This window comes from Aspergillus costaricaensis (assembly GCF_003184835.1).
Source record: "Aspergillus costaricaensis CBS 115574 unplaced genomic scaffold BO79scaffold_15, whole genome shotgun sequence".
NCBI classification, from domain to species: Eukaryota; Fungi; Ascomycota; class Eurotiomycetes; order Eurotiales; family Aspergillaceae; genus Aspergillus; species Aspergillus costaricensis.
This window is the reverse complement of record NW_020291815.1, coordinates 900,525-926,911: the sequence shown is the minus strand read 5'-3', so window position 1 is coordinate 926,911 and position 26,387 is coordinate 900,525. Positions and strand designations below refer to the sequence as shown.

Below are 26,387 nucleotides of genomic sequence, written 5' to 3'. Positions count from 1 at the left end.
CCCTCTGCAATGATTGGCTGAGATGCTCGGTCGGCGATTCCCTCCCCCGCCATCCATCCTCTCATTCTCTCTCTCCTCCCTCCTTCTTGATTCAAAGTTGTTGTGTTTGTTCTGGGGTGACGACAGATGTGCCAGACCAGCGGGTAGAACTGGAGTCCTTGGACCCCGAGATCGACACCAACCAACTACATTTTGTGAATGACCTGCCATTCGCGTGAAAGTTTACTCCGCAGGGAAGACATACGCAATCGAGGGGATCATCCGTCGGATTGCGAATACATGCACCCTCAAAACATCGTATTTATGCAGGGTAGCTTACAGAGTAGCTATCTGTGCTCTTCGCAGAGCCAATGACGGAGTACTATCTGCCGACTTAGAGCATGGTTGTACAACAGCTGGGCTTATAACTATCACATGTTATTCAGTCACGTTGCGTTGCCATAGCATCTGATGAAGTTCTGCTTTTTTGGTACTCTGTATCCATCTGCAGGTCGGCATGGATGATGTGACAGGGAATCAAATCAATCTGAAATCCGCCTCCACTTGATCGACCCCACTTTATGAAGGAAGCCAAGACTTCTTGGAAGTATATCGGCCATGTTATTGTCCTCGTTCCCTCGTGCGGAGAGTATAATCGAGGAGATCACTGGAAGGATAGGATATATCTTGTACTACTGGAGAGATCCTTTTTCCAAGGGACGTAGAAAAGTGAAAGAGCTATCGTCGGATATTTTTAGATCATTTGGTGTTCACCCTCGTATAGCATGACGCGGCCATTGGTGTGCTGCATCATCATCTGGTGCCGTCCCCGATGCCTGACCTTTTGTCTCCAGCAGGTAAAAGCGTAACTCAACGCTGAACCCCTCCTCTTGGCCGTGCATTGCACCTGCAGGCACTATTATAAGCATTGCGTCGGTGGATTAAAACAAAATAACTACCTGACTGGCTACTCCGTCCGCAGGCCGAATTGGGTTAACGGACCGTGCTATAGTTGCATTTCCCTGCATACAGACCGAACTCTATCATTTATCTATCCCAAAAGCAACATAGATTGCTTCTACATATTCTATAGATCGCTCCCCTTTCTTTCCTGGCACTCCGTCACACTCGTTGAGGATACTTTGGGTACCCCGACCAGCGTGGGACTTACCGAGCCATGCACCATCATCGACCAGTCTCCGATCTGTTCATCGAAGAACTGAGTCCGATCCAGTCCCAGCATTTCATCCTCGTCACTCACTCGCAACTGCATTCCAGGAATATACTTTAGGATGAGAAGCATAAGATAGGACACCACGAAGGAATACGATGAGATGGCGCAGATCTCCGCCAACTGCTTTCCAACCTGGACTCCATTGCCATCGATCGCTCCTGGGGATAGTGTGCTGCCATCCAAAGCCGAGATCTTTTCGCTTGCAAACAGTCCCGTCAGGAAAGCTCCCACCATCCCACCAAGGCCGTGTAGCTTGAACACATCCATGCCCTCGTCGACATTAATCCACTCGTTCACATTTTTGAGGGAGGAGCATACAATGGCGGTGATGAAACCGATGCATGCTGCGAGCCATAGCGAGACACAACCAGCCGCTGGCGTGATCCCGACCAAGCCAGCAATCGCACCTTCGCAAGCACCAACGAGTGTGAACTTTCCTTTGTATCGGATCATGTCGACCAGAACCCACCCGAGAATACCTGTGCAACCGGCGGTGTTGGTGTTGAATACAGCAACCATGGCACGCATGCTGGCGTTAAGACTCGAGCCTCCCTATCGCCATATTGCTGTTAGACTCGAATACTAATGAAAAGTGGACCTCACGTACATTGAATCCCAACCATCCAGTCCAGATCATCACGGTCCCGAGGAAGACCAATGTTGTATTGTGCGGTTTGCGGATTGAAGGGTCCCCGTGATCCCTACGCTTGCCCAGAACCAACGCATAGGCCAGAGCTGTACACCCAGAAGCAATGTGTACGGGACCGCCTCCCGCAAAATCAATGGCCGGCAGATTGTAGAGCCATCCGTTACTGCTCCATGTCCAGCGGGCTAGCGGGCAGTAGACTATGGTTGCCCAGAAGAAGCTGAAGATCAATGAAGGTACAATGCCACCTCGTTCAAAGGCACCTCCAACGACAATCATCACCTGCTGGCCTTAGTACATCGCTTTTGTATTACTTGATCAAACTCACTGTGCATGCGCAAAAGAGGAGCTGAAACAGACAGAAGACGACCTCCGGTAAGACTGCGGAGCCAGGTGAGGGCGCCACCAAGACATCCATTAAGCCAAAGTTCTTCAGTGTACCGATAAAGGGTCCGCCATCTCTTGAATAAGCAAGAGAATACCCCCAAAACAACCATTGAAATGTAGATCTATATAATGATTAGCGTTGCGCTAAATAACAAACAGGTCGCGACTGGCAAACTGACACTGCAAGAACCATGAAGGCCTGGAAGAGAAGAGCCAGCGCGGATTTTCTCCGTGACAAGCCGCTGTAAAGCATCCCAATCCCCGGTAAAATAAGGAAGACAATAAATGTGCAGGTAGTAATATAGACATAGTTGTACTCGAATCCGGTGTATTGCGCGTTCACGTCGACCTGGGTAGGATCACCACCCTCCGGCGTTGAGGAATTGTAGACTGGCTGTTCCATTGCATGCACATTAGCAAAACAAGTCTGAGAATGCCACTGGCTGTCGCAAGGCAACACTCACTTCAGCCATGATGAGCGACGAAACAAAGCGGTGGCAATCTCTTTATGATGAGCCGACTTCCAACATTTATCCTCAGACTGTTTCGGGTCTGGTGTGCTTGAGGGGCCATTCCCTTAAATAGTATAATAGATCACTGGCAGTGAGCTGAATTTGGATTCCCACCCTGCACATTGACTGCAAAGTTTCTTGGCTGGACCCATTCTGAGATGGGGCATATGCGATATCTTACTCCGTAGATAACTTCAGCTGCAAGTGGTTGGTTATTCCGAAGTGTAAAAGAGATCGTTATCTGAGCCAAGAACCCACACGAATACAAATAGTCGGTCTTGTCGCACAGAAACCTTCGTTTTGGATGACTTGCGGTCGCCTTCTGCTGCTATCGAGAAGTCTGATCCCAGATGCCAAGGTGGACGATCACAAAAGCAGGGGAACCCATATTGATAAGGGAAGAGGAAGGCAATCACAACAATGACTGATTGGCTCCGTTGCAAACCCCGGATCGTACATCCCTCTGGGGTTTAGGGTATCTCAGGAAGGCTGAGCTGGTAAGAGCGATGTGATGTAGCCCATGCATGCGAAAGCCGTCCTGTGATTGGCGAGAGATAACAGCCCGGCATATCGATGCTTCTCGCTTCCTCCAAGACTAGCACGATGAGTAGGACTTTTCAGCTCCAATGGTTAGCACTTGTGCCCTGCATCCCAGCCAGGAGCTGAAGCGCTATGATATACGATCTCGTGGCTGAACGACCAGGTGATGGATGAGGATGTCCAGGATTCTGAGTGGTGCTGCATACCGTTGGAACTCCGCACAAAACGTGCTAGTCACGCCATCCAAGGCGGGCCCAAGCTAGAGACAGTAGTTGGGCGTGAGGAATCGGGGCTGGATATGAGACAATCTCGTGATCCCCAGTCAGTTGGCAGCGCTGGTGATCTACAACCATCTTCTGTTTCAGCCTTGTTGGCGTTATCCACGCAGCCACATGCCCCAGCTTTTAGCTTTCAGACAAGCCGGTACGAATATGCTTATATCGTTCATGCACCTATTGTATCTCTCATCTTCACATATGTTGGAGGGAGGAATTTAGGTTTACATCCAAGTGGTGGTTGCTCATGAGCCAAGACTGACGATCACGGCGGTTGATTATCCGGAAGTATTGCGGGGGCGGAAATCATGGCACAATATGGATCTGCAACGCCTGATTCATGTTAATTTGATGACCACTCAATGGCCTTTGTGCCTGGATGCAGAAACCCACCGGCGCAGTAAGGGGGAGGATCTGAAGGATCCCAAAACACGAGGAAAAGGATCCGGTAACCTGACCAGTCGTATCTGTCAGCAGCAAGTAATCCGCAATGCTTGATATTGTTGTCTCTGAGGAGAGCATGCTCTTAGTAGCTTATTGGATTGGTATTCCTCGTAGATTCCTTCCTAATCGATCGTGAGTACAGGCTGATTGAGTGTGCGGGACCCGGACCTACTTTGTAGAAGTTGTATTGGTTCCATTGACCTAGTACCAAGGCACACCAAGGTCAGGTACCAGATCCATATTTATTAAGGCACATTGTCCACAAGGTAAAGGGCGTCAACATATCCCCTCTGAGCTGCCTCTGAGCTGAGAGTATGTTCTGCCCGGCATCTTCGGAAGCACGCCCCTCCTGGCGAAACTCAAGTCTTGCAATGTCCCAGACGATGGAAGAAACCTCATCTTCTTTGTCCAAGGGATCCAATCAGGTCGAATCGCCCCCAACGGGTGTGGCTGACTAACGCGAGCAGGAAGCATTAGTGTCATCCTCTCATTGCCTCATCCTGGTTCCTCCCCATTTTTTAACCATCGCCCTGGCCATGTCTCTCTTCATTCTCGCTGGCTGGATAGCCGGTTCGCATATATAGGCTGCGGAATCTTGGCCGGGATCCAACATGTCATCTTCAACCATGGGCGTCCAGGAACCAGCGCCAAAGAAAAGGACCCGGGTCAGTCACACTAAAGTGCGTACGGGTTGTCGGACCTGTAGGTACGGAGTCACCGTGCACCTTGATTGTTTGCTTGTGCATGGGGACCACCGTTAATGTGGATCATGTAGGATTCGCCATAAGAAATGTGACGAAACCCGGCCTATCTGTCGCATGTGCAGCAGCACTGGTCGGATATGTGATGGATACCAGCAAACCATCGATAGAAGAACGCGCGCTTCCAAACTCCGGCTCGCTTCAACATCGCCGTCATCGACTAGTAGCTCATCTTCAACAGTGAGCGTGCCGTCCTTAGTGTCGGATCTGATCTTACACACCAATGAAATCGACCTCACCCGGCAGGAGCGTTGGTATCTCGATTTCTTCCGCAGGAATACAGCTTTTCAATGTTCCGGTTACTTTGATGATGACTTCTGGCTGCGTCTAGTCCACCAAGTCACCGAAGCCGAGCCAGCGGTCCGCCACGCTGCCATCGCATTAAGTGCCCTCCACTGTAACTTTGAGCGCACCACTACCGGCCAGGGAACCATAGACAGCCGCCTACCTCTCCAACAATGTGTCAAAGCAATATCCTCACTGCGACACCAGCTAGCGGGTGGAGGAGTTCCATCCAGCTCCAACATGGAAATAACACTCGTGACCTGCGTACTGTTCGTCTCGTTCATGTTTCTCCAGGGTGATACGCAATCCGCCTGTTGTCACTTGCGTGGTGGTCTCAAACTTCTTAAGGAATGGAGAAGCACCGGCAAGCCGGGATATTCTACCACAGGTGCAATACTGATGAAAGTATTCGCACGTCTACAACTACAATGGTCAACTTTTGCCGACGAAGTCTTCATTGAGGAGGTGGATAGCAACCGCGGCGACGCCCCCTATATGGAGATCAACGATCTCAGTCTTGAAGAGCCGACCGACAGCTTAGAAAAGGCCGGCAGCCTGCTCGTCAGACTAGGCCGACTTGTCCTGACTCCTAATCCCTCCGAACCCTCCTCACCAGGCTACTGCACTGTCCTAGACAGCAGACGCATGGCCATCCTAAATAAGCTTCAACGCTGGACCACCGAACTCGACAATTCAATGACATGCACCGGCAACACCCTACTCCTCCGCGACAACACCATCCTCACCGTCCTCAAACTCTGGAGCGAAATCATCTACATCATGGCCGCGACAGAAACGCGCCTCGGTGGCAGCGAAACTCGCTTTGATGCCTTTCACCTCAACTTCGGCCGAGCCGTGGCGCTCGCCAAAATCCTCCTCCTCTCCACACCCGCCCAGTCAACTATACCCAACTTCTCCATCGGGATGGGCATCATCCCTCCTCTTTTCTTCTGCGCCTTTAAATGTCGCGACTGGTATATCCGGCGAGAAGCAGTACAATTACTCCGCAGCTGTCAGAGACAAGAAGGTCTCTGGACAACACCGGGGGCCGTGCTCGTCCTAGAACGATTGATCGATATCGAATCTAAAGGCCTCATGCCGGGAGATCTGGTTCCAGAGTCACGCCGCATTGACTCGATACATGTGAACATCCTTCCGGATGATCATAAGATTGGTTTATGGTATCGTCGATCAAGCCGGCAGATGGGATTGGACGGCTATGTGGATATCGGCTCGGGGATGTGGGACAAGGTACTACTGGATTATCATGTGGTGTGATGCTTGAGGTATACCAAGTATTTATTGGGACTTTGGTTGGCGATTTATCATGTATTAGATACCAATTTGCTCGGCGTTAATTTAAATATCACTGGTGAACTCTTATCGAAAATATATTTCGAGTTGTAGTAAGCATCTATTGACTAATAATCAGCAGGTATCACCACCAATTCCCACATCAACCTCGTCACTTATCTGCATGCATACCAACCAGAGCCGCAACCGATGAAAACACACCCTACTCAACATAATCCTTCCTAACAAATACAAAACCAGAATAATAGCAGACTTCAATAATTACAATTTCCTAAAAAAATATATATAAACAAAGTCCCCCCTCTTCCCTTCTCTTCCCCAACCCCAAATTCCTTTCCTTTTAGATCAAAGTATCACAACACCTAATACCACTGACACCTCACCACCGGATTAAACATACTCACACTCAACGCCCCATAACAATCATGCACCTTACTGTCCCCATAACTCTCACAATCGACCGTCTTCCCCAACTGCGGACAAGTGAACGTGCCCGGCTCATCACTCGTCCCCTTATAAACACAATCCTCCATATCATGGATCTTGAAATCCAATTTCTTCGTTCCATCCGGATACGGCGGATCCACCACCTTGATATTCCCACTAGCTTCTAGCTCGCCCGCCTCCGCATCCTTACAGAAATTAATCGAGGAGCCCATGTCCGGCGTGAAGAATGACCAGTAGCTGTACATGTCGGAGAGGTAGGCGATGACCATTTGGGCGGTTGGCGTCGGCGTCGGCGCCGTGTAGATCGTGCTGCTGGTGCCGGCGCATTTGGTGTACGTGAAGGTGGAGAAGTAGCTTAGGGTGGAGGTGGCGCAGACGAGGACGTCGCTGTTGAGTTCGGTGGTGGTGAAGGGGGGGTCGGAGGTTGTCTTTGTGGATGTGGTTTTGGTCGTGCTGGTGCTGGTGGGGGTCGGGATGGAGGTGTAGGAGCAGCCGCTGCCGGAGGGGAGTTCGGAGAGGGTTGTGTAGTCGCCGTTGGGTTGGTTGCAGACGCAGACGTTGTCGGCGCCGTTGTCGGGGTCGGCGCTGGGGGGTTGGTTAGTGGGTTTGTGGTTGGTGAGGGTGGGTGTGGGGGAGAAGGTAGGGGCTTACTGGTTGGTGCAGAGGGGCGGCGTGTAGGATGAGGTTGTGGTGACTAGGGTTGTGGCTGTCTGGTTGCGTGATGGTGAGGGCGTCACGGTGGAAGTGTGGTGCGTGGTGCTGGTGTCGCTGGCTGTTCCGCTGTGCGTGTGGATGATGATGGTGGTTGTGGTGTCGGTTGACGTGCTGGATTTGCTGTTGGTGCTGGTGGAAGTTGAGTTGGTCGTAGCAATGCTGGACGTGTGGGCTGACGAGGATGCAGACAGCGGTGCGGAAGAAGAGGATTCGCTAGACTTGGTGGATGTGGTCTTCTTCGTGGTGGTGGTATCTGTGGATGTAGTCTTGCTTGCTGCAGCGGATGACGATGCTACATGCGAAGATTCCGTCTTGGACTTGGTCTTTGTCTTTGTGGAGGTAGAAGAATCTTTGGTGCTTGTCGAAGACTTGGTCGAAGTGGGTGAAGCAGACGCGCTCGCCGAGTGGCCGCCTGAGCCGGCAGACGAGCTAGAGTCGGAAGCTGTGGTGGACTTTGTCGACGTCTTGGTCTTTGTAGACTTGGTAGACGTATCGGTATCCGTACTGGTAGACGTGGCAGTCTTTGTGGACTTCGAAGACGTATCGCCCGAGGTCGTTGTCGTTGTCGTACCGGTGCTAGTCGCGGTAGAGCCAGTGGCAGTCACTCCCACTGCGCTGAGGGAACTTCCCTCGGTCTCAAAGGCGTCAAAGTAAGACGAGAGCTTGGACTCATCAGATGTATCACTGTCTGAGGAACTGCCCAAGATCGACACTGCCTCATCCGCAGTACTGGAGATGCAGCTCGCAATGCCGATAATATCTCCCAGCAGGCCTCCACCGCTGCTACAACTATCGAGTGCCGATTCGCTATCACCAGAGCTTGAACTTAAAGAACTCGGTGCCCCAAGTACGTCGAGAACGTCATCCGCTACGGGGATGACGCGCTTCAGGGGCTTGATGAGATCGGATGCCTTGACGGACTTGGGGTCCTTCTTCCATTTCTTGATCACTGGGTATGTGTCCTTCACGAGCTTATAGAGGTGCTTGATAATGGCGTAGACATCAACAGAAGAGGTTGTAGTGCTGCTGGTGGTTGAAATCGTCGAGTTTGGTGTCGTGGAGGGGCCAGTCGTGATGCTAGCACTTTGGCTGGTATCAGTGTTGGTCGTTGTGGTGGTAGTGATGGAGTGAGTGCTCGATGTAGGAGAATGAGATGCAGGGGTTGATGAAGCAGTCTCTGCGGAGCTGGAGCTTGACTTTGACGTAGGAGTGTGAGTAGCAGAGCTTGACGTGGTGTCCTCAGTACGACTGTGCGTTGTGTGAGTCTTGGTCAAAGAGCTAGTGTTCGGTTTGGATGAAGCTGGCGTCGACGCGGTAGGGGTATGAGAACGAACAGGCGTCGATGAGCTCGTGGAAGTGTCGTGCTTAGCTGAAGCCGAGGAACTTGTCGAGATTTCCGATGAAGACGTAGACGATGTAGGCGTATGAGTGTGGGTATCCTTCGATGTACTGACTGTGTGGGATGATGTAGCAGACTCAGATGAAGCATGCTCTGAGGAGCTCGAAGAATGAGTGGAAAGAGTGTGGGTTGAAGGAGTGTGAGATGGGCTGGTGGGAGTCTCAATGGAAGCAGGAGTGAACAAGCTGCTAGGGGAGCGAGTGGAAGTCTCCTTGGAGACGACAGAATGAGAGCGACTTGACGCAGTAGTATGATCCTGAGCAGGGACACTTGCAGAAGAACTTGACAATGTCGTCGTATGAGAGTGGGAACTCGAAGGAGTGTACTGGCTGACAGATGTGTCATGGACACTACTACCATTAGGACCCAACTTTTTGATTATCAAGGGAAGACTAACCTTTGGGGTGTGTTTACAGGCGTGCTAGAGTACGACAGTGTCGTGGCTCCATGAGAGGACTTCGATGCTCCATCGTGGTCATCGGTCGAGGGCCCCTGAGAAGCACCAAGGGAGGCCGTAGCCAGCGAAGGAGAGTACAATGGAGTATTCGAGGCAGAGATCGTGGTAGCTGTTGAATCCGACCCCGAAGTCCATGAAGGATAGCTCTCAGAAGAGGTCCTACCCTGGGTGTTTGCAACTGCCGACGAGGCCGTATGCGAGGACTGAGGAAGCCCTAACACTGGTGAGACGATGCTGGCAGCGCAGAGCCCTGCCAGCAGGGTTTTTGCATTAAAGAGTGGCATTGTCCAAAGGACGATAAAGAATGACTGTAACAAGCAAAAACAAAGAGTGAGTGACAGTTGGCTTACGCTTGGCATGAAAGAATATCCTGAAGGGAGACTGTTTCTTTAGTATTCCCAACTCTTACTCTTTGGTGGCTGAGCTTCGGTAACAGTGTAGAGGATCGGGCTGGCCGCGGCGGTGGCTTTTGGCCCCCAGAGGGCCAAAACCAAGCAATACCATTATTCCCATCCCACCAATGCTTCAAGTCATTTCTAATCGTAGCATTTTCTGCCTACTGCAGGTACGGGTCTACCGGTCGCATGCGCGAGTCAAGCTATTGTGCTTATTACTGGATGGAAAAGTGTAAAGCCCATCAGCGTGCGCTTTCGAACTTGGCTTAATCCAGCCCGATCCTCTGGCCCCCAAGTCAGCCTGAATGGGGCGAGAAATTCGCCAGAACAAGCGATAATGTAGGCGATCTTTGCACTGCCTGTTGGTCTGCGCGGATAATTTGCCCGATCGCTGCTTGAGAGACAGTCTTCTTGATCGGCTAAATGCTTAGCTTCCAGTTTAGGCGACCAAAGAGCGTGCAGATGGTACCAACACATGCCCTGGGCAATATAGGAAAGGAAAGTTATGGATGGCTTATATTGAGATGGTCCGAGCTGCCATTGTATCTGTGCTGGAGTAGGTCTCAGATTGATGGTCCATGGATTATGAGGCAGATCTTATAATTGATTGGATAGAATCGAGATCGAGAAATTATAAGGCTAGAATCCGAAGAATTTGGACAGAACAAGACAATCATTGGAATACTACCTAAGGGCTTGTCAGTTGGTCTAACGGTAGAAGTGTAATGGACTATTCAATTGTTGCAGTGGAGTAATAAACAGCCACCCAGAAGCTTTCATGAAAAGCCTTATGAACACTTAATCATAACTCATTGACAAACGACTCAGAATGGGGTATTACCATGGTTATGCGTAGCAGTACCGGTCAGGACTACCTCATCTTACCTCAATATCACCTCACTTTGGACATCATCTCTTCTCAGAATCTCCTTATACCATCCACCGCTCCTCATAATCTCTTTCTTACCCTATACTTGCCATCCATGCCTTCCCTCTGTCACCAACACCGTCCAGGATGCCTAATCATTATATTACCAGTGCTGTCCACTCGCTGAGCCACGCTGAAACCTTCAGTGAAGCTCTCAAGACCATCAACGAAGGTGTAACCAGAGCCCTACCGTCCAAGCGCCAATACAAACAAGGCATTGTACTGAGCCTTCGCTGGGAGGACGACGACTTAGACGGGAAGGATATTGACGAGTTTCTACGACTTTTCGAGACGATATACGGCTTCAAAACTGATTCGTTTTTGCTCCCATCTGCGCCCATAGCGGAGGTAGCTTTGGCTATGCAGGCGAAAATTCGAACGATGCTCTCTATGTATGACTCCTCGGACACACTCTTCATCATTGTGTATGGAGGCCATTCGAATGCGTACTATGACATACCCATTGCTTGTGTCAGTATCATGTAGGTAGATTTAAATCTAAATTTCCGGAGATGGTCATCAATAAGCTAAGTAACACTATAGGGGGTCGATGAGGGAGCCTACGGTTTCTTTACCTTGGGGTTTTGTGGAGACCGCGCTGGCCTTTACTGATGGAGATGTCGTCTTTATCCTGGACTCGCCGTTCCCATCAAGGGCGGCAATAAACTGTGAAGATATTGAGTACCTCGCGGTTTCGGCATTCAGATCACCAGCAGCCAAGGGCATCGATGTATCACTAACGAGGCGACTCATTGACTTACTGAATCAAGTTGATACCGAAATCACTATATCACAAATACACGCCAAGCTTGCCGTGCATGCAAACCGTCCCGGCAGCCAACTGGGACTTATCCCTGTACATCCCCCGGCCAAGAACAAGCCATCAATCACCCTTCGCCCTATAGGAGCGTGCCCAAGGTAGCTTAGAGGTCTCCGAAAAGCAGGTGACCTGTCAGATTGAAAGGTTTTGGTTACTGTTCGGATAATCTCTGACACGACTAGTGTGTCGGATATCGTCGAGCAATGCATCCAGTCCTTGTCAGAATCGATTGCGGGGGATGTGGCAGATATCAAGATTGAAGGTATCTTCAAGTTCAGTCTTGACTCATCCTTGTTGCTGCTCACACTGCCAACTGCGGTTTGGAACATGCTTCGTCATAATCACTCTTTTGACTTCGTCGGTGTCGTCCAGTCACATAATATACTACTATGTCACCGGTCGACTACTATGACTTTTGCCAGTGGGAATGCTGGCTTACCCTATAGGGGCAAAGACTGATATTCATTGCTTGTTTTAGTTAAGGGAAGAAGCAATCGGATTTCAGTAAGAATAGAGTTATTCATATCTACGCAGTTTGGAAAAAGGCCTTCGTCTGCTCCTCACACCGGTCAAGATAAACGTTTCGATTCTATTCATTCTTTACATTCAGTGAAAATACTGTTACCCTGCTAGAGACACATCATATCTATAGTTTCAAACGTTCTTACCCTCGATGACTAAAAATAAAAAGGTTGAGCATGTTTATATTCGTATGTCAGCACAGTGTTAATTCATTCGATTGTGACACTTTCATTGAGTCATTTCCTACAATCTTCTCTATCAGCTCCCGTAATGATTTATCACGGTGTCGTTTTTTGAAGTGGCCTCGGCCATAGAATCGAAAAAGGGGGGGTTTCCAAGCTCACTAGTATATTCCACTGGCTGTATAACTGACGCAGGAATCATGGATGCAACTTGATCGTTGCAAAGTGAAGGTACGTATTTACTAAGACTAAAAAGTCGGCACGTGCGATTGCATAAAGCGAATGACTCTTTCCGCTGAAAATATGATCAAAGCCAAGACTTGTTCCTGTCTCGTGGAAGTTGCGGAAGTCGGAAGTTGAGTTGTTGGACTACAGAGCCGCGGAGATAGTTAGCTCCCCGCGGAGATGGTCAATCTGCCTCGAATGGTACTCCGTACATGAACCACCACGCCACCGTGCCAACCCTTGAGCAGTCGTTGAACAAATTCTCATGGAACATGGCCAGAACATCAAACGAAAATATTAACCAGAAAAAAAGGTACACCGAGAAAGTAATTACGTAATTAACCGGTTGCTGTCAACCTTATACTCCCTAGCGCCTCGTCAATTTCCACCATTAACCCGTCACACCCGATTGACTACACCTGCTCTGCTCCGTGAGGGATATTGGGAATATTAGGGTTGTTCTGCAGTTGTGAGTTGGTCGGGGTGTGATTCCTCCGGCCGGCCGTTGGGGATTGCGGCTGCTCTACTGTAGTAGCCTCGGAGTTATATGAGGGACGGTGCATCGACATGTCCCACGATCCGGGACCTCCCGAACCCATCTTGGCTTCCCATTCATTGTAGTCTTGGCCAGGGTTGACGGTGGTGTACTGGAACATCTTGAGGAAGGTGAAGAAGCCGCATGCGAGGAGACTTCCCAGCAACGGACCGACCCAGTAGATCCAATGGTACCCTGGGAAACTGCGGTTGATGACGTCAGGACCGAGCGATCGCGCCGGGTTGAGTGAGCCGCCAGTATAATAGTCCCCTGCAGGAGGAAGAGGTTAGTCGCATAATATCTGGCAGCAATGTGATCCGAAGTTATCTACTTACCGACCATCTCAGTCACGAAAAACACCAGGCCGATGCCCACAGGAGCCAGGAAGGTGGATTTATGTTTCACAACAGCCAGCATGATGATAATGAGCACCAGCTGAGCCGTCAAAAACATTTCGATGAACAATCCTTGTGAGATTGAAGCGCCACCGCCCAGACGAGTGCCGACGTTCAAGTCGCCTGGGAACAAAGCACTCACGACACCAGCAGCCGCAATGCCTGCGATGAGCTGAACCCCGAAAACAATAACCCCTCGGACGGGAGACAGTCCACCAACCAGACACAGGGCCAAAGTGACCTAGAATAATGATCAATCAAATATCTCGGACCTGGCATGGTACAACATACTGCGGGGTTAAATAGACCTCCAGTCACTCGATAGAATGCCCACACATTGACCATCAACGAGAATCCAAAGCAGAGCGAGGAGTATAGCAGGTTTGGAGTGTTTGGAGGAGACCCGGGCACTGGTTTTGGGGTATTAGACACCTGCGTCCCAGCGAAGGAGAAGAAGAGGAAGAGAAAGGTTCCCACGAATTCCCCGACGGCGGCGATGAAATTGTTCCGCGTTGTGTCGGCGAGGTGCAGCATGGGAAGCTGATTATTCGAGGATCTATAGACGGGAGCCGTTTGGCCGTCGGCGTTGCGCTTGCGAAACCATTGTGGCGGCCCCATGATGATATTCTTTACAACTTGTTCGAAACAAGGCCGATTGTGAGTGGAATATATTTGCGACCAAAAAAGTGGGCTGCTAGAGCAACAGAGCGGCTTTTATGCATCAGGGTAGGGCGAGCTGTCAGCTCCGCAATTCCAGCTGGAGCAAACGTCATGACGTTCTCTTCCGGCAGGAGGCTTGAAAGAGGATTATCTCGGTTCGCAGGTGGTGAGCCATCTATCGGAGAAGATTTGGCTCGAGCTAGGGAAGAGCAGCCATAAATAATGAGCTAGACGACTTGGATGCGACCATGGTTGAGCCGAAGATTGAGGAGCATTGAGTGTTCTGGACCTTGCTTTGTGGCGTTGAGCAACCAGACAATAGCGGCTACGTTGAGAGGAGGAGTACAGTCCGACATGCCTCATTTGGGGGAATTCCATCTAACGACGAACTAGTTAGCAGGTAGTCTCTTTCTTGGAGTCACAAATTTATGAAGCCGAATTGAGGTTGCATTACTGTTTGTTTTATCTTTGGGGGTCCGACTCGGGAAGAGCCCCACGCAGAATTGATTGACGGCGGCAAGCGGATGGACAATATCGTTGACGTTACATGTTAACAATGAGAATGGGCAGATGCTTTGCATCGAGCTAAATGGTGGGGTGTTCCACCCTGTAGCCAAGACAAGAGCTTAGCAGGAGACTATTGTGGTAGTCTTACTGTCTTCGAGAGTAGTGAGATCAACCATCCCATATAGGACTAGCGGGTATTTATCCCGGAGATACCTTAATCCGAGGGAAAGAAGAGAGTGTCACTTCCTTCCTTCCTCTGCATCATTCGCATCTTCCTCGGGGTCTCGTCGGTCCCTGCATTGCCGCAGTATCGTACAGTAGTACTGTCTCAAAAGGCATCATGCATCACACATGACTAACAGCATCTTTGTGACTGGATGAATTCGAACAACGGCCTCCCCGAGGAGTTCGTGAGCGTTAAATGGATCACCCCACGGCCGAGACTCGGTTGCTCTCGGGCTCCCCCCTAAAACTTCCGGTCGGGCGTCGGGATTTGGTGGGCTGATCAAAGGCCTCAAATTAATAATTTGCTGCGAGTCATTTTGACTTTAGCTCGCTCGCTATTCTGTCTCGGCGTGCCATGACATTGACAGCAGAGATGCTGCAGAAGGAGACGTCTGCCTTCTTATCAGGTGCCTCAATAGTGATGGAGGGATGTGACGGATATGCAGCTCCCACTGGGGGATCTGCTCTATCTGACAGGAGTGACAGCCCCTTGAACCAATTGAGAATGACTCGATTATCATTTCACACTCAAAATTCTTCCCAGCCCAATCACGGATCGACAGCCTTAGCATCATCTGGAACCTGATTTGACGCGTTAGTCTGGCACCTTCTGTACTTCCCCAGTTTCTCCGCGGAGATGCTCAAAAGGCCGCGCCGTTCAACTAGTATACACAAAAAAAAAAAGTGGAAGCAAGAAAAAACTTCTCCCGCCACGGCATGCCGTCCACCCGAACTAACAAAAGCCCTCAAGGACCACCTCCTAATTGCTCACCGGATTATAAATACTTGGATAGACCATCACCATCAGAGTGCTTTTCCTTTTCCATTCTCCAAGATCATTCTTAGACTCGTTCTCCTTTGGTACTCTTTGCATCATTTGTTCTGCCAGATCTACCCGTTCGCGGCAGATACATCCACACTAAACAATGGGTCTCACCCAGGAACAGACTGACATCATCAAGGCCACCGTGCCTGTGATCAAGGAGCATGGCAATGCTGTTACCAGCGTCTTCTACAAGAACATGCTCGCCGCGCACCCTGAGCTGAATGCCATCTTCAACTCATCCAACCAAGTGAACGGCCACCAACCCCGCGCCCTCGCCGGGGCTGTCTTCGCCTACGCCGCCAACATCGACAACCTTGGTGCCCTCGGCCCCGCCGTCGAGCTCATCTGCAACAAGCATGCCTCCCTCTACATCCAGCCCGAGCACTACAACATCGTTGGCAAGTTCTTGCTCGAGGCCATGGGCGAAGTCCTTGGTGACGCCTTCACCCCCGCCATCAAGGACGCGTGGGCCGCCGCTTACTTCCAACTCGCTGATATCATGATCAACCGCGAAGCTGCCCTCTACAAGGAGGCCGACGGATGGACCGAGTTCCGCGATTTCCGCATCGCCAAGAAGGTTCCTGAATCTTCTGAGATTACCTCCTTCTACCTCGAGCCTGTCGATGGCAAGCCCCTCCCTTCTTTCCGTCCCGGACAATACATCTCTATCCAGCTCTTCGTCCCCCAACTCAACCACCCTCAAGCCAGACAATACTCCCTCAGTGACAAGCCCCGCTCCGACTACTACCGGATCTCCGTGAAGAAGGAGCCTGGTCTCAATGCCACTGAACCGGGTGCTGAAGCCCACCCTGGCCTCGTGTCCAACATTCTGCACGATCTCAAGAAAGAGGGCGACATCATCAAGGTGTCGCACCCCCAGGGTGACTTCTTCCTGTCCGATGCGGAGAAGCAGAGCACCAGCCCCATCGTTCTCTTGGCAGCCGGTGTGGGTCTGACCCCGCTCACCTCGATCCTGAACACCATCCTCGAGACCGAATCCGAGACACAGCGCAAAATCTCCTTCATTCACGGCGCTCGCACCTCCGCCGCCCGTGCCTTCAAGCCCCAGATCCGCGAGCTGGCCACCAAGGTGCCCAACTTGCAGGCATTCTTCTTCACTAGCCACCCAGCTGCCGAGGACAAGCAGGGTGAAGACTACGACTTTGCCGGTCGCCTGGACCTGAGCAAGCTGGATTCCAAGAAGGACCTCTTCCTGGACGATGCCACAACGCAGTATTACGTGTGTGGTCCCGAGTCGTTCATGCTGGACGTGAAGGGCAAGTTGGCTGCTGAGGGCGTGAGCGTGGACCGCATCAAGATGGAGCTGTTTGGCACTGGTGGTGTGCCCGCTTGATTGCGTCATTGACAGATACACACTGCATACACTTTTATCTGCTACCGATACAGATAGAGTAGAGCTTTGCATTATGGGTTACGACTGCATGGGTTAACCTTTGTATATAATTTTAGTTCTTTAATACCCTCCACTCAATTAATAATTCGTTATACACTACAAACAGCTCACATAAACAAATCATGCTCATCAAACACCTCTTCCAGATTATCACAGTTTGAAGAATTATGTATGAAAGTTATCCACACAATTGACCTAATATTCACAACGAAAAGAAAATATCTTCCCCACTCTCACCCTTAATTACCATACGCCTTCGCTTCACCCAACGCCACACCCCTCAACTTCGCAAAATCCGGCGTTCCCAGCCCGGAAACCGGATCCCACCCAGTAGTCGCATTCCAACTAGCAAACGGCACAACGGGACTTCCATTGGGCGTGCCACCAAAACGATTCCTACCATCACAACCCACACTTCCGCCCTTCACGATATCATTCAACGCGCCGCTCTCACTCCCCACGCCATAAAGGAACGGATTCAGGAATCCCATAACAGGCAACCCCGCTCTCAATCTCGCATCATTCAACAAGGCAATGACACCACTGAACGTCGGCGCGGAGCAACTCGTCCCGTCGAACTGGCCCAGCATGCCCTTGTCGTAGACGGCGTAGTTCTCGCCCTGCGCGGCGACGTCGGGGAAGGCGCGGCCGGAGGCGTTGAAGAGGCCGGAGAACTTGTTGCCCAGGTGCTGGGTGAGGTAGGTTTGCACGGCAGCTTGTTGGTAGGAGGGGCGGGGCCAGAGGTCGGAGAAGCCGCCTGAGGAGAAGGAGACGGCTTGTTCCGGGGAGGTTTTGGAGGTGGCACCGACGGAGGTTACCCAGGGGCAGGAGGCTGGGAATTGAGGAGGGAAGTGGGTGCGGTTGGTGCCGTCGTTAGTGAGGCAGGCGGCGCCGACGCCGGAATCGCCGCTGGAGAAGATTACGGAGACACCGCGGCTGCCGAGTTGGGCGTAGAGGTTGCAGACGGTGCGGGCGTAGGGGACGGGGATGGTCTGTTGTGGGAGGGGTGGTTAGTTAGGGGTAGTTTTGGGGGAGGATTGGGGGATGAAAGGGGACCTACTTGTTCGTCTTCGCCGTAGGAGGTAGAGATGACTTGGGGGAGGTCGGAGTTGTTGAGTTTGAGGATACCCTGGAGGAAGTCGAGGTAGGGCTCGTTGCTGTTGTCGTTGGGATCCGGGGAGCTCAGGTCGGGGACTAGTTCGCCGCGTCCGCCAGTGCTGTATTCGGTGATGGGGACGGGAGCGCTGACGCCCAGGATGTACTGCAGGTCGAGGTTGGCTTCGCCGCTGTCGCTCAATGAAAGCTGGTCGTTGAGGCCGCCGTTGAATTGGACGACGCTGAAGTTCTGGCCGATGGCGTTGGGAGCCAGGTGCTGCTCGAACCTTTCGAGATCGGCATACCGGGCGTATTCTTCAAGGTAACTGGCGAAGCCGACCTTGCTACCGGACTTGGGATCGGCCTGATAGTCACCGATGTTGTAGAGCTGCTTCAGACAGTGCGGCGTGATGATGGAGTCGCAGTGGGAGGTGTTCTGGGCCAGGGTGGCTGCGGTCAGGAATGTCTCGTCGGCGTGCTTAGGCTTGCTGCGCATGGTGGCACGGTTCGGCTGGATCTGGCCAAAGCGAGTGGTGGGCTGGATCATGTTGATGTGCGAGACCAGGGCGTCGGGGATGGAGTATTGCAGGGTGCGTAGACGACGAATGTGCTTGGCGTCGCTGACATACCACTTGAAGTCGGCATCCAGCAGGGAATTGGCCTTGTCGACAGTGGTATGGAACTTGACCCAGTCGGCGTCGACCTGGATATTGTGGACTCCGGCGGATTCCAGCCAGTCGCGGACTGAGTCGACGGCAGTGTCGATGGGGAGGAGCATGCGCTTCATCTCATCATGTGTGCGGAAATGCTTTCCATAGTCGGCGTGACCGGGGGTGGACATGTCCATCACGGCTTGTTCGAAACCGGCAACATCGTGCTGCTGAAGGGCGATTTGAAGACGAATGATCTCGTTGCCGTGAGGATTGTTGGCGTATCTCCAGCCTGGTAGTAATTGAAGAACTCACGTTAGTATTTGGCCCGGGTCGAGGAATTGATGTTTGAAACTCACCATTGGGGACGCCGGACAGCTTCTCAAAGATCTCGGCGGCTACAGGCGAAGGGAGCAGCGACAATACCGCGAGGGATACGGCTGCTCCCTGGCTAAGGAGGGAGGATAACATGGTGAAAGGGTACCGTAGAGGCGAAGAAGATGAGGGGATGAAGACGGCAAAGGGGAGGTGAAAAGGACGAGAGATAAGTAGTATTATTTATTTATTTGTTATGGGGGGATCATTCAGCAGCAGGACTATCATTACTGCCACTGCAGGCGATTAAGACTGCGATGTGCATACCCTTACTGTATCGGGGGCTGGGAGGGGCGCTGATTGGGTCCGCTGCGAGTGTAGCCGAAGCTGGAGGTGACACTAGCGCCACACTGTCCGGCTGATCGACAGGGATATCCCATCATTCCGCTGTGATTCTGTGCTGCTTGCTTTGTTTTTGCCAGACTGCCCAAGATTTCGGTGTCTCGCAGGGCGTCCAACAAACCAGTTGTTTGGGCTGGCTGGTTTGCACCATTCCCGCCAAGATCGTGCCAGGACCGGGCTTCTTATGATTGGCTAGGCGGGAGGCGGGAGAACAAGTTGGTGCCACTCGAGTGCAACCTCAGGAACCGCCCAGCCTGACCGGCTCCACCCGCCTTCCTGCTTCCCCTTTCCTGGCTCTTGGCACGGCTAGCAGAAGTGATAGTTCTGCTCCTATTTCGTCATTTTGGTAGCTTCTCCCCCCGCTTTCTAGATAAGCCACAAGCTAATCGGGCCAATCCCTTGGTTTCTGCAGCTTTGGTTATCCTGAAGAGGCAGGTCACTAGGCCGGCAGGCACATGCACGGTCAATGTTATCTTCTACAATGTAGTATTCTGCTGTCATGGTATCAGTGAAGGATCAACTTCTCCGATGCCTTCCCCGGCTGTCCGCCGGGTGTAGCATTCTACTTTGCTTAGTGTGGGGGAGCGAGTTTACTTTGAACAGGATGGATAGACTGGGACTGACGCTGTGAAGCCAAAGATCCTACTATTATCAGAGCAGCAATGGAAAGCCAGCATCTATTGCATATTGGTCACTGTCCAAATGTTCTCTCATTAGCCCCATCTGTTATTATTTTCTCCGGAATCCACAAATCTACTTCTAGCCAACTGTAAATAGTCTGATCTGCAGTGAACTTCAGCTCTCGGCAGCCCACTTTCCCCTTATCTCGTTCGCGAATGCGAGCAATCGATGATCATACATTATAGATAGACCAAATGTATGGGCATATTGAGAGTAAGGGCTTGCGCACCCTTTCTAGGGTCTGAATCTTTCTCCGACATGCTCCCCGAGACAAGAACAAACCTTGTGTTGACAGGGATATGTTGACAGGGATATAGTACTCCGCGGCGCTTATCTCCATCTAGAAACGATCGGCCAGAGCCATTGTCCAATGACCATAGCTTTCGCCCAGGCCTGCTGCAGGGTCACTCGGAATAAATTTGCTTCTGATGATGCTAGATTTTCTCGCGATATAATTTACTTCTTGCGTGCATACTATTCACCATATTTCACTTCCATTTCTCCGAGATATTCCGCTTCTGGAGCTGTCACAAGGCTGACATTGTTGAACCGGCCTTGGGATAATACCAGAAATCGGTACCCAGTAATAGCAAAAGAGTTGCGTCGACTTCGACCAAGAGAATTAATTGCAACGGCGTGAAGGTACTGTAGTTTTGTAATGAACAGAAGTAGCAAGGAATTGATAATGAAAAGGGTCATCCCACACATAATTCAACTCTCGGTATATTTCCGGTATATTTACATTTTCAGGCAGCCCTTCCATCCCTTCTCCTCTGCGAATTGCCATGCAGGGTCACGTGTCTGTATCACATTCACGATATCTTCCCGCCAGCCAAATTGGAGGGGGTCTCCATCCATTATCCATTTCACTTGATGCTCTCCCAATGTAACACAAATATATTAGGATTCTTTCATGATGCTACGCAAGCCTGTTCCGCTGTTACGCGGTCGAAGACGAATGTTCCACCGTCCAACCTTTCCATCCCGGACAAACCTCAGCCAGCCATGCCCCTTTAGTTGGAATGCGATCCATGACTCGTATAACTACACAAGAGCTCGCTTCTTGGTAAATGAAAAGCACGAGATGGCTATACGCCGGGTAAAATTCAATATGAGTGAGCTAGCAAAGCGTGCGGCTGAATCAGTCGGCTTTTCACACGATCAATGCGTTAATATTGAGAGACTTCCGGATGGCATGTTCAATAAAGCTTTCCTCTTCACCATGCAGGATGGCACACAAGTTGTAGGCAAGGTGCCAAATCCAAATGCTGGACGGTCACACTATACCACAGCCAGTGAAGTGGCAACGATGGATTTTGTAAGCAAGCTTCATACCTTTCTACCCTCCTCACCAGTGTGTCTAATTCCCACTGGTAGGTAAGAAATAAGCTGAGCACTCCGGTGCCGAAAGTTTTGGCTTGGAGCTCAAACGCAAGTAAGAATCCAATTGGTGCAGAATACATTATCATGGAGAAGGTTGGAGGTGTTCAGCTTGATAATGTTTGGCCACGGATGGATATCAAGCAGAGATTTGAGCTCGTCAAGACAATCTCTGGGTATCTAAAGGCCTGGATGTCAAAGTCATTCACCCAATATGGGAGCCTCTATTATTCAAAAGACTTACAAAGTAGCCGTGGGTGCACTTTTATGGATGAAGACGGGTCTCAATTCGAAGACGACCGATTTGCTATCGGCCCATCAACAGGAAGAGGGTTCCTTGACGACGGTAGGATCGACGTGGACTTCGATCGGGGCCCCTGTAAGATCTTTTAGCCAGCTTGTCGATAACTCCTGCTGACACGGCTCCAGGGGATAATCTGTACGACTACAAATTAGCAATTGGGTTCCGAGAACTCGCCTGTGTACAAGAAATGCCCCAGTTACCCCGGTCACTCCTGGGCTTATATGGTCCCGGCACATACCGTCGCTCACGATCGAAGAAGATAGCTGCTATTCGGGACTATCTCCGCATGTTACATTTCTTCCTCCCAACGGATGACTCAATATCGTCCGCATCCTTATGGCACCCTGATCTCCACATTGAGAATATCTTTGTTAATCCTAAAGATCCATCCGAAGTTGTAGGCATCATTGACTGGCAGTCCAGTGAGGTTTTACCTCTTTTTGACCATGCGCGTCAGCCATATTTTCTTGACTATAATGGCCCTCCAGCAACTGGCCTTGATCCACCGGAATTCCCGCGCGACTTTCATCAACTCGATGCTGACGAAAAGATAAAGGCTGAAAGGCTTTATTTGAACAGGTCTCTCGCGACTCTGTATAGAAAGCTCACTTATGGCAAGAATAAGAGATTGTTCAAAGCTATGGAGTTTCAGCAGACATCAAGCTTTGACATGATGCTATTCGCTCAGAATCTGCTTATCGATGGGGAAGCTTTATACCGGGCAAGGCTCCTTGAGCTTGAAGAAGAGTGGCCATGTCTCCCAGGCGTACAGGCTTCCGGAAATCAACCATTTCCATTGCATTATACTACTGGCGAGGTCAATTCCATTCAAGAAGATGCAGATAAGGCATCCCGAAGCATGGAGCTGATGAAGGGCGTGAAAGAGTGTCTGCGTGAACTGTGGCCAGAGAAAGGCATCGTGCCGCCTGAGCGGTATGATGAAGTTAGGGAGCTTCTCAAGCATGTTAAAACAGACTTGATTGACCAGCTCGCAAATTCCGAAGAAGAGAAAATTGGCTGGGAAAAGGCATGGCCATTCGATAACTGATTTGAGGTTCGCTTCTGGAACACCAGTAATAGGGACATGGCTGAATTTGCAGAGTTCTCCATTTCTTTCACTGAGAGCAGCCTCCAGTCGCTTGGTTTCGTTGTTTCTACTTCGCGTTATATCCCTTTCTCCATTATCCCACCTCAGTGCTACTGCTTTAAACACATGACTCTCTCCGTGTTTATACTGACTCTCTTTCCGCTGGGTGATACCGTTGAATTCCAGTGCCTTGGTTACGTGCTTAAGCACTCATTTGATCATAGTTATGGCAGCACCAAGATTTGTCTGCGCCAACTTAGAGTCCGAGACGTCCGGTTGCAAAAAAGAGGGGAGATTCACGTGCAAGGGCTGCCGTTCGTAAATGTGCGTTCAGCCTGGAGTATGAGAAACCTTTGCACTGTATCTCACTAATCACTATGTCTATCCAATACTGCGGTCCAGAATGCCAAAAGACCTATTGGCCTCAACATAAGTTAGCCTGCATGTTACCACTGGGGCAGGGAACGTGGCAGCCGGCTTGGGCGCTAGAAAGTCGACTGCCTTCATTTGTTCAAGGGCCCCCACACAGATGTACTGGGCCGAACGAGTACCTGTGGGGCAATACCCCTGCAATTGACGTCCTTCAGCTTGATTCAAATGAAGGGCGTGACTATGATTATGATCTCCGTCTCTTGTTTGCCGGTATGCGTTTGGAGCTTTTGTTCAGTCGTCTATATCATGGCCATAGCTGAACAGACATAATTTTGCCGCAGCCTCGGGAGACCTCCGAAATTTCATTCAAACAATGGCTCGGCTCCCCGAGGAGCTATGTTCACTCACGATACCTCAAATGGCGTTAACTGGCAGCAGGGGCTGCATTCAACAATTTGAACGTTAACTGACATCCCAATCCGTTGGCGCCACCGATATCCGTATGTCACAATTGTTGGGGCACTTCCGTCAACAGCTATCTTGGAGGAAGAGGCTAGGAGCACGGGGTTATGAATACCTTATAGTACTGTTTTTATAACTTTCCACTAACGTCCTGTCTCTGAGGGCACTGGCTCATAAGCCGATAGTACTTAATAGCTAATACCATTGACATTCTGCATTCCCTTTCAATTTTTCTTGAGCATGGAATACTTGCTGTGAAAAGATCCATCTATCCGGCATATATCTTACCAGATAGCTCAGCATTACTTCACGGACGTGGTCCTTATTCACAACTTTACATTCTATATACGGGAAGTGAAGCCACCACCAACCAATGCATATCCCAGCCGTTGCTCTATTCCCTGGATAGAGAGTGAAAATGATGTAGGCCATATAAATATCATGATAATTTCTCCAACTCCTCCTTTCTTCTCCTCCTTAACCACTTACAAATTCTCTACTCCATATCAACCAGCCTACTAATCTCAAATATCTATATATATGCTACCTAGTATTAGTTAAACCCAGATAACTAGTGAATCATCAATATCCCCATCATATATATCACATCTCAGATCTCTAAGAACGCCTGGGCAGAGAGATATGAAAACCCACCGAACAATCATCTCGAACCCGAGTCATTGAAGCGGGTCGATGACACCCAGCATAGCGACCTATACCAGCATAAACAAGCTGCACTTCAGGAGAACATATGTAGGTACAGAAAACGCAGCCCATTCTGACCGGCTGGGCGGTAAACTGTGAGGCAAAATGCCTCCTCGGCCCTAAGTACCTCCCAAACCTCATACTTTCGGTCATATTAAAACATACCATCTTCATCCTAAAACGGAGCGTCCATCTCTAGCCATGATACACAATACTGCCCATAAATCTATCAACTTCAAGAAGTCTTCATTGAAAAAACCTACAGAAGGTGCAGATTTCTCCTATAAGAGATATCGGGCAGCACCAGAATATTGCCCGTGTGGCCTTTACGTATACATTGCTCTAGTTGCAGTTATTTATTAGGTAAAGCGCGCTGCAAGAATCTTTGCCGCGGATAAATTTTTGCAGATTGGTCTATATCTGAGAATCCAAGATATATACCTGACAAACAGTTCATACCAACTTAAAACATACTGGGCATTCAATGCCGGGATTGTCATAATTACGTGAATGTGGTGGTTCGCCTTATAGAACGCCATTGTACTGGAGCAAGGAAAAGATATGGAATCCGAAATTAGCGCCCTACGTTCACCTATCAAACGCCTGGGTTTATTGCATTCTATATTCATCGACCTGGTCCAGTATTGATCACTGGCTACACTAAAAAGGAAGAATGGATGACCTGCGCGCAAGTTCCCTTCCAAACAAACCGACTGTCTGAGCATGACAGCACTTAGCAACTGATCCACTTGGACAGTTAAAGATAGAGCTGTTTACACGTGTATCCAAGTTCTACCTTAGCTTTTACCCTTCGATGCGGTTCCGTCCACTCATTGGTCTGGGAAAATACACATTCCATCCACGCAACCCGATCTATGCGTGAGTGTACATTGGTGTCACTCTTGCGAATCGGTGTGTTTTTCTAGTCTATTATTCCATTATCTATCGCATAATGCTGATCTTGTAGCAGGTACCCGGCGAGCACTTGCCTAAAGATCGGTTTCTCGTCGACGCAGTGGTTTGCTGGCTCTGAACAATGTGCTTACATTTCCGTGGCAATCACTGGTTTCAGGATGTGGTGTGCCAGACCCAGGGTATCAGCTGAGAAGAGAAGCATTGTAGGCCCAGAGCATCCTCTGGACGCTTAGAACTTTCCGAGAAAGAGACATGAACCACTCTTCGTGGAACGACCGACCACAAGTACCAACGTTCAATGAAATCAACCAGAAACTAACATCGCTGCCGGAACAGAGGTTCTAAAAGATCCAACAGCGATAAGACAAATACTAAAATAGGCTTTTCAGCCAGTGCTACCTAAGCCTGAGCTTGGTAAAGCAAGTCTACAAACACGCCACCATTGATGGCCAGATGATCATTGAGACAGGGCGCTTTGTTTACTCCTACTCTCTTTTAGTGAAACTCTAGTACAGTGAAGCCTAAAATCGCGAGCCATCAAAGACTGGTACACAATATGGCAGAAAGAAGAAAACGTTGCTCAGATTACCAGTATCCAGGAACTCGCAAGAGACACTCAATGGTGTGACAACCCCTCTTATATTCACCTTGTGTGAAGCGCGACCAGACACTTTTAGGATATCAGGGTATAGGACCCATAATATTCTATATAGTTCTTTCTTATCTTATCCTTTTCTTTTCTTCTTTTCTTCTTTTTATTATCTACAACCTGCCTTCCCCCCCATATCAAGATACATAGTAAGTTATTTTTTAATAAACTCTAGTAATAAATAAGAAAAGTATTAATCTTTTATTCCTCGCTCAAGATGATTACATATATATCTAACTATTTACTAAAAATGTTCCTGGGCTACTGCTGCTGTTTCTACTCCTCGCGGGTCTACTTAGATACAGCTTGAGCGGTCTAAAGTAAGTTCTCTATATTAGAAGA

General features: G+C 50.0%; 8 protein-coding genes across 8 annotated transcripts; 4 read left to right on the top strand and 4 right to left on the bottom strand.

The window, feature by feature from the left end:
• Positions 1-1,066: 1,066 nt before the first annotated feature.
• BO79DRAFT_237724 (ammonium transporter) lies at positions 1,067-2,719 on the bottom strand (the record flags this gene model as incomplete). Its single annotated transcript, XM_025684728.1, has 5 exons — positions 1,067-1,765; positions 1,821-2,141; positions 2,188-2,368; positions 2,426-2,640; positions 2,711-2,719. The coding sequence occupies 5 exons, from the start codon at positions 2,717-2,719 to the stop codon at positions 1,067-1,069; spliced, it is 1,425 nt and encodes a 474-aa protein (XP_025539908.1).
• A 2,116-nt stretch (positions 2,720-4,835) lies between these two features.
• On the top strand, positions 4,836-6,341 carry BO79DRAFT_287559 (uncharacterized protein; the record flags this gene model as incomplete). Its single annotated transcript, XM_025688600.1, has 1 exon — positions 4,836-6,341. One exon carries the CDS (start codon positions 4,836-4,838, stop codon positions 6,339-6,341), a length of 1,506 nt encoding a protein of 501 aa, XP_025539907.1.
• Positions 6,342-6,739: 398 nt separating this feature from the next.
• On the bottom strand, positions 6,740-9,678 carry BO79DRAFT_287558 (uncharacterized protein; the record flags this gene model as incomplete). Its single annotated transcript, XM_025688599.1, has 3 exons — positions 6,740-7,409; positions 7,476-9,287; positions 9,335-9,678. 3 exons carry the CDS (start codon positions 9,676-9,678, stop codon positions 6,740-6,742), a joined length of 2,826 nt encoding a protein of 941 aa, XP_025539906.1.
• A 1,126-nt stretch (positions 9,679-10,804) lies between these two features.
• On the top strand, positions 10,805-12,015 carry BO79DRAFT_217776 (uncharacterized protein; the record flags this gene model as incomplete). The annotated part of the gene is made up of 4 exons (XM_025683381.1): positions 10,805-11,199; positions 11,261-11,635; positions 11,720-11,799; positions 11,960-12,015. The coding sequence occupies 4 exons, from the start codon at positions 10,805-10,807 to the stop codon at positions 12,013-12,015; spliced, it is 906 nt and encodes a 301-aa protein (XP_025539905.1).
• A 581-nt stretch (positions 12,016-12,596) lies between these two features.
• On the bottom strand, positions 12,597-14,014 carry BO79DRAFT_245428 (aquaporin; the record flags this gene model as incomplete). The annotated part of the gene is made up of 3 exons (XM_025685468.1): positions 12,597-13,271; positions 13,337-13,637; positions 13,688-14,014. 3 exons carry the CDS (start codon positions 14,012-14,014, stop codon positions 12,880-12,882), a joined length of 1,020 nt encoding a protein of 339 aa, XP_025539904.1. The 3' UTR covers positions 12,597-12,879.
• Positions 14,015-15,501: 1,487 nt separating this feature from the next.
• On the top strand, positions 15,502-17,247 carry fhpA (flavohemoprotein). Its single transcript, XM_025682534.1, has one exon. The coding sequence runs from the start codon at positions 15,715-15,717 to the stop codon at positions 16,966-16,968; it is 1,254 nt and encodes a 417-aa protein (XP_025539903.1). The 5' UTR covers positions 15,502-15,714; the 3' UTR covers positions 16,969-17,247.
• Positions 17,033-19,324, bottom strand: BO79DRAFT_16218 (S53 family peptidase). The gene is made up of 3 exons (XM_025679059.1): positions 19,133-19,324; positions 18,089-19,065; positions 17,033-18,020 (listed from the first exon to the last, which is right to left on the bottom strand). The coding sequence occupies exons 1-3, from the start codon at positions 19,242-19,244 to the stop codon at positions 17,268-17,270; spliced, it is 1,842 nt and encodes a 613-aa protein (XP_025539902.1). The 5' UTR covers positions 19,245-19,324; the 3' UTR covers positions 17,033-17,267.
• A 1,931-nt stretch (positions 19,325-21,255) lies between these two features.
• Positions 21,256-23,050, top strand: BO79DRAFT_173204 (aminoglycoside phosphotransferase family protein; the record flags this gene model as incomplete). The annotated part of the gene is made up of 3 exons (XM_025679669.1): positions 21,256-21,489; positions 21,549-21,930; positions 21,981-23,050. The coding sequence occupies 3 exons, from the start codon at positions 21,256-21,258 to the stop codon at positions 22,901-22,903; spliced, it is 1,539 nt and encodes a 512-aa protein (XP_025539901.1). The 3' UTR covers positions 22,904-23,050.
• Between the last annotated feature and the right edge of the window lie 3,337 nt (positions 23,051-26,387).

What these genes read in the sequence shown, in the direction of transcription:
- BO79DRAFT_16218 (XM_025679059.1), bottom strand. Translation starts at nt 19,244, where the DNA reads ATGTTATCCTCCCTCCTTAGCCAGGGAGCAGCCGTATCCCTCGCGGTA. An exon ending in GCTGTCCGGCGTCCCCAATG is followed by an intron (nt 19,066 to 19,132) that starts GTGAGTTTCAAA and finishes AATTACTACCAG; the next exon opens with GCTGGAGATACGCCAACAAT. An exon ending in CCTACGGCGAAGACGAACAA is followed by an intron (nt 18,021 to 18,088) that starts GTAGGTCCCCTT and finishes CTCCCACAACAG; the next exon opens with ACCATCCCCGTCCCCTACGC.
- fhpA (XM_025682534.1), top strand. Translation starts at nt 15,715, where the DNA reads ATGGGTCTCACCCAGGAACAGACTGACATCATCAAGGCCACCGTGCCT.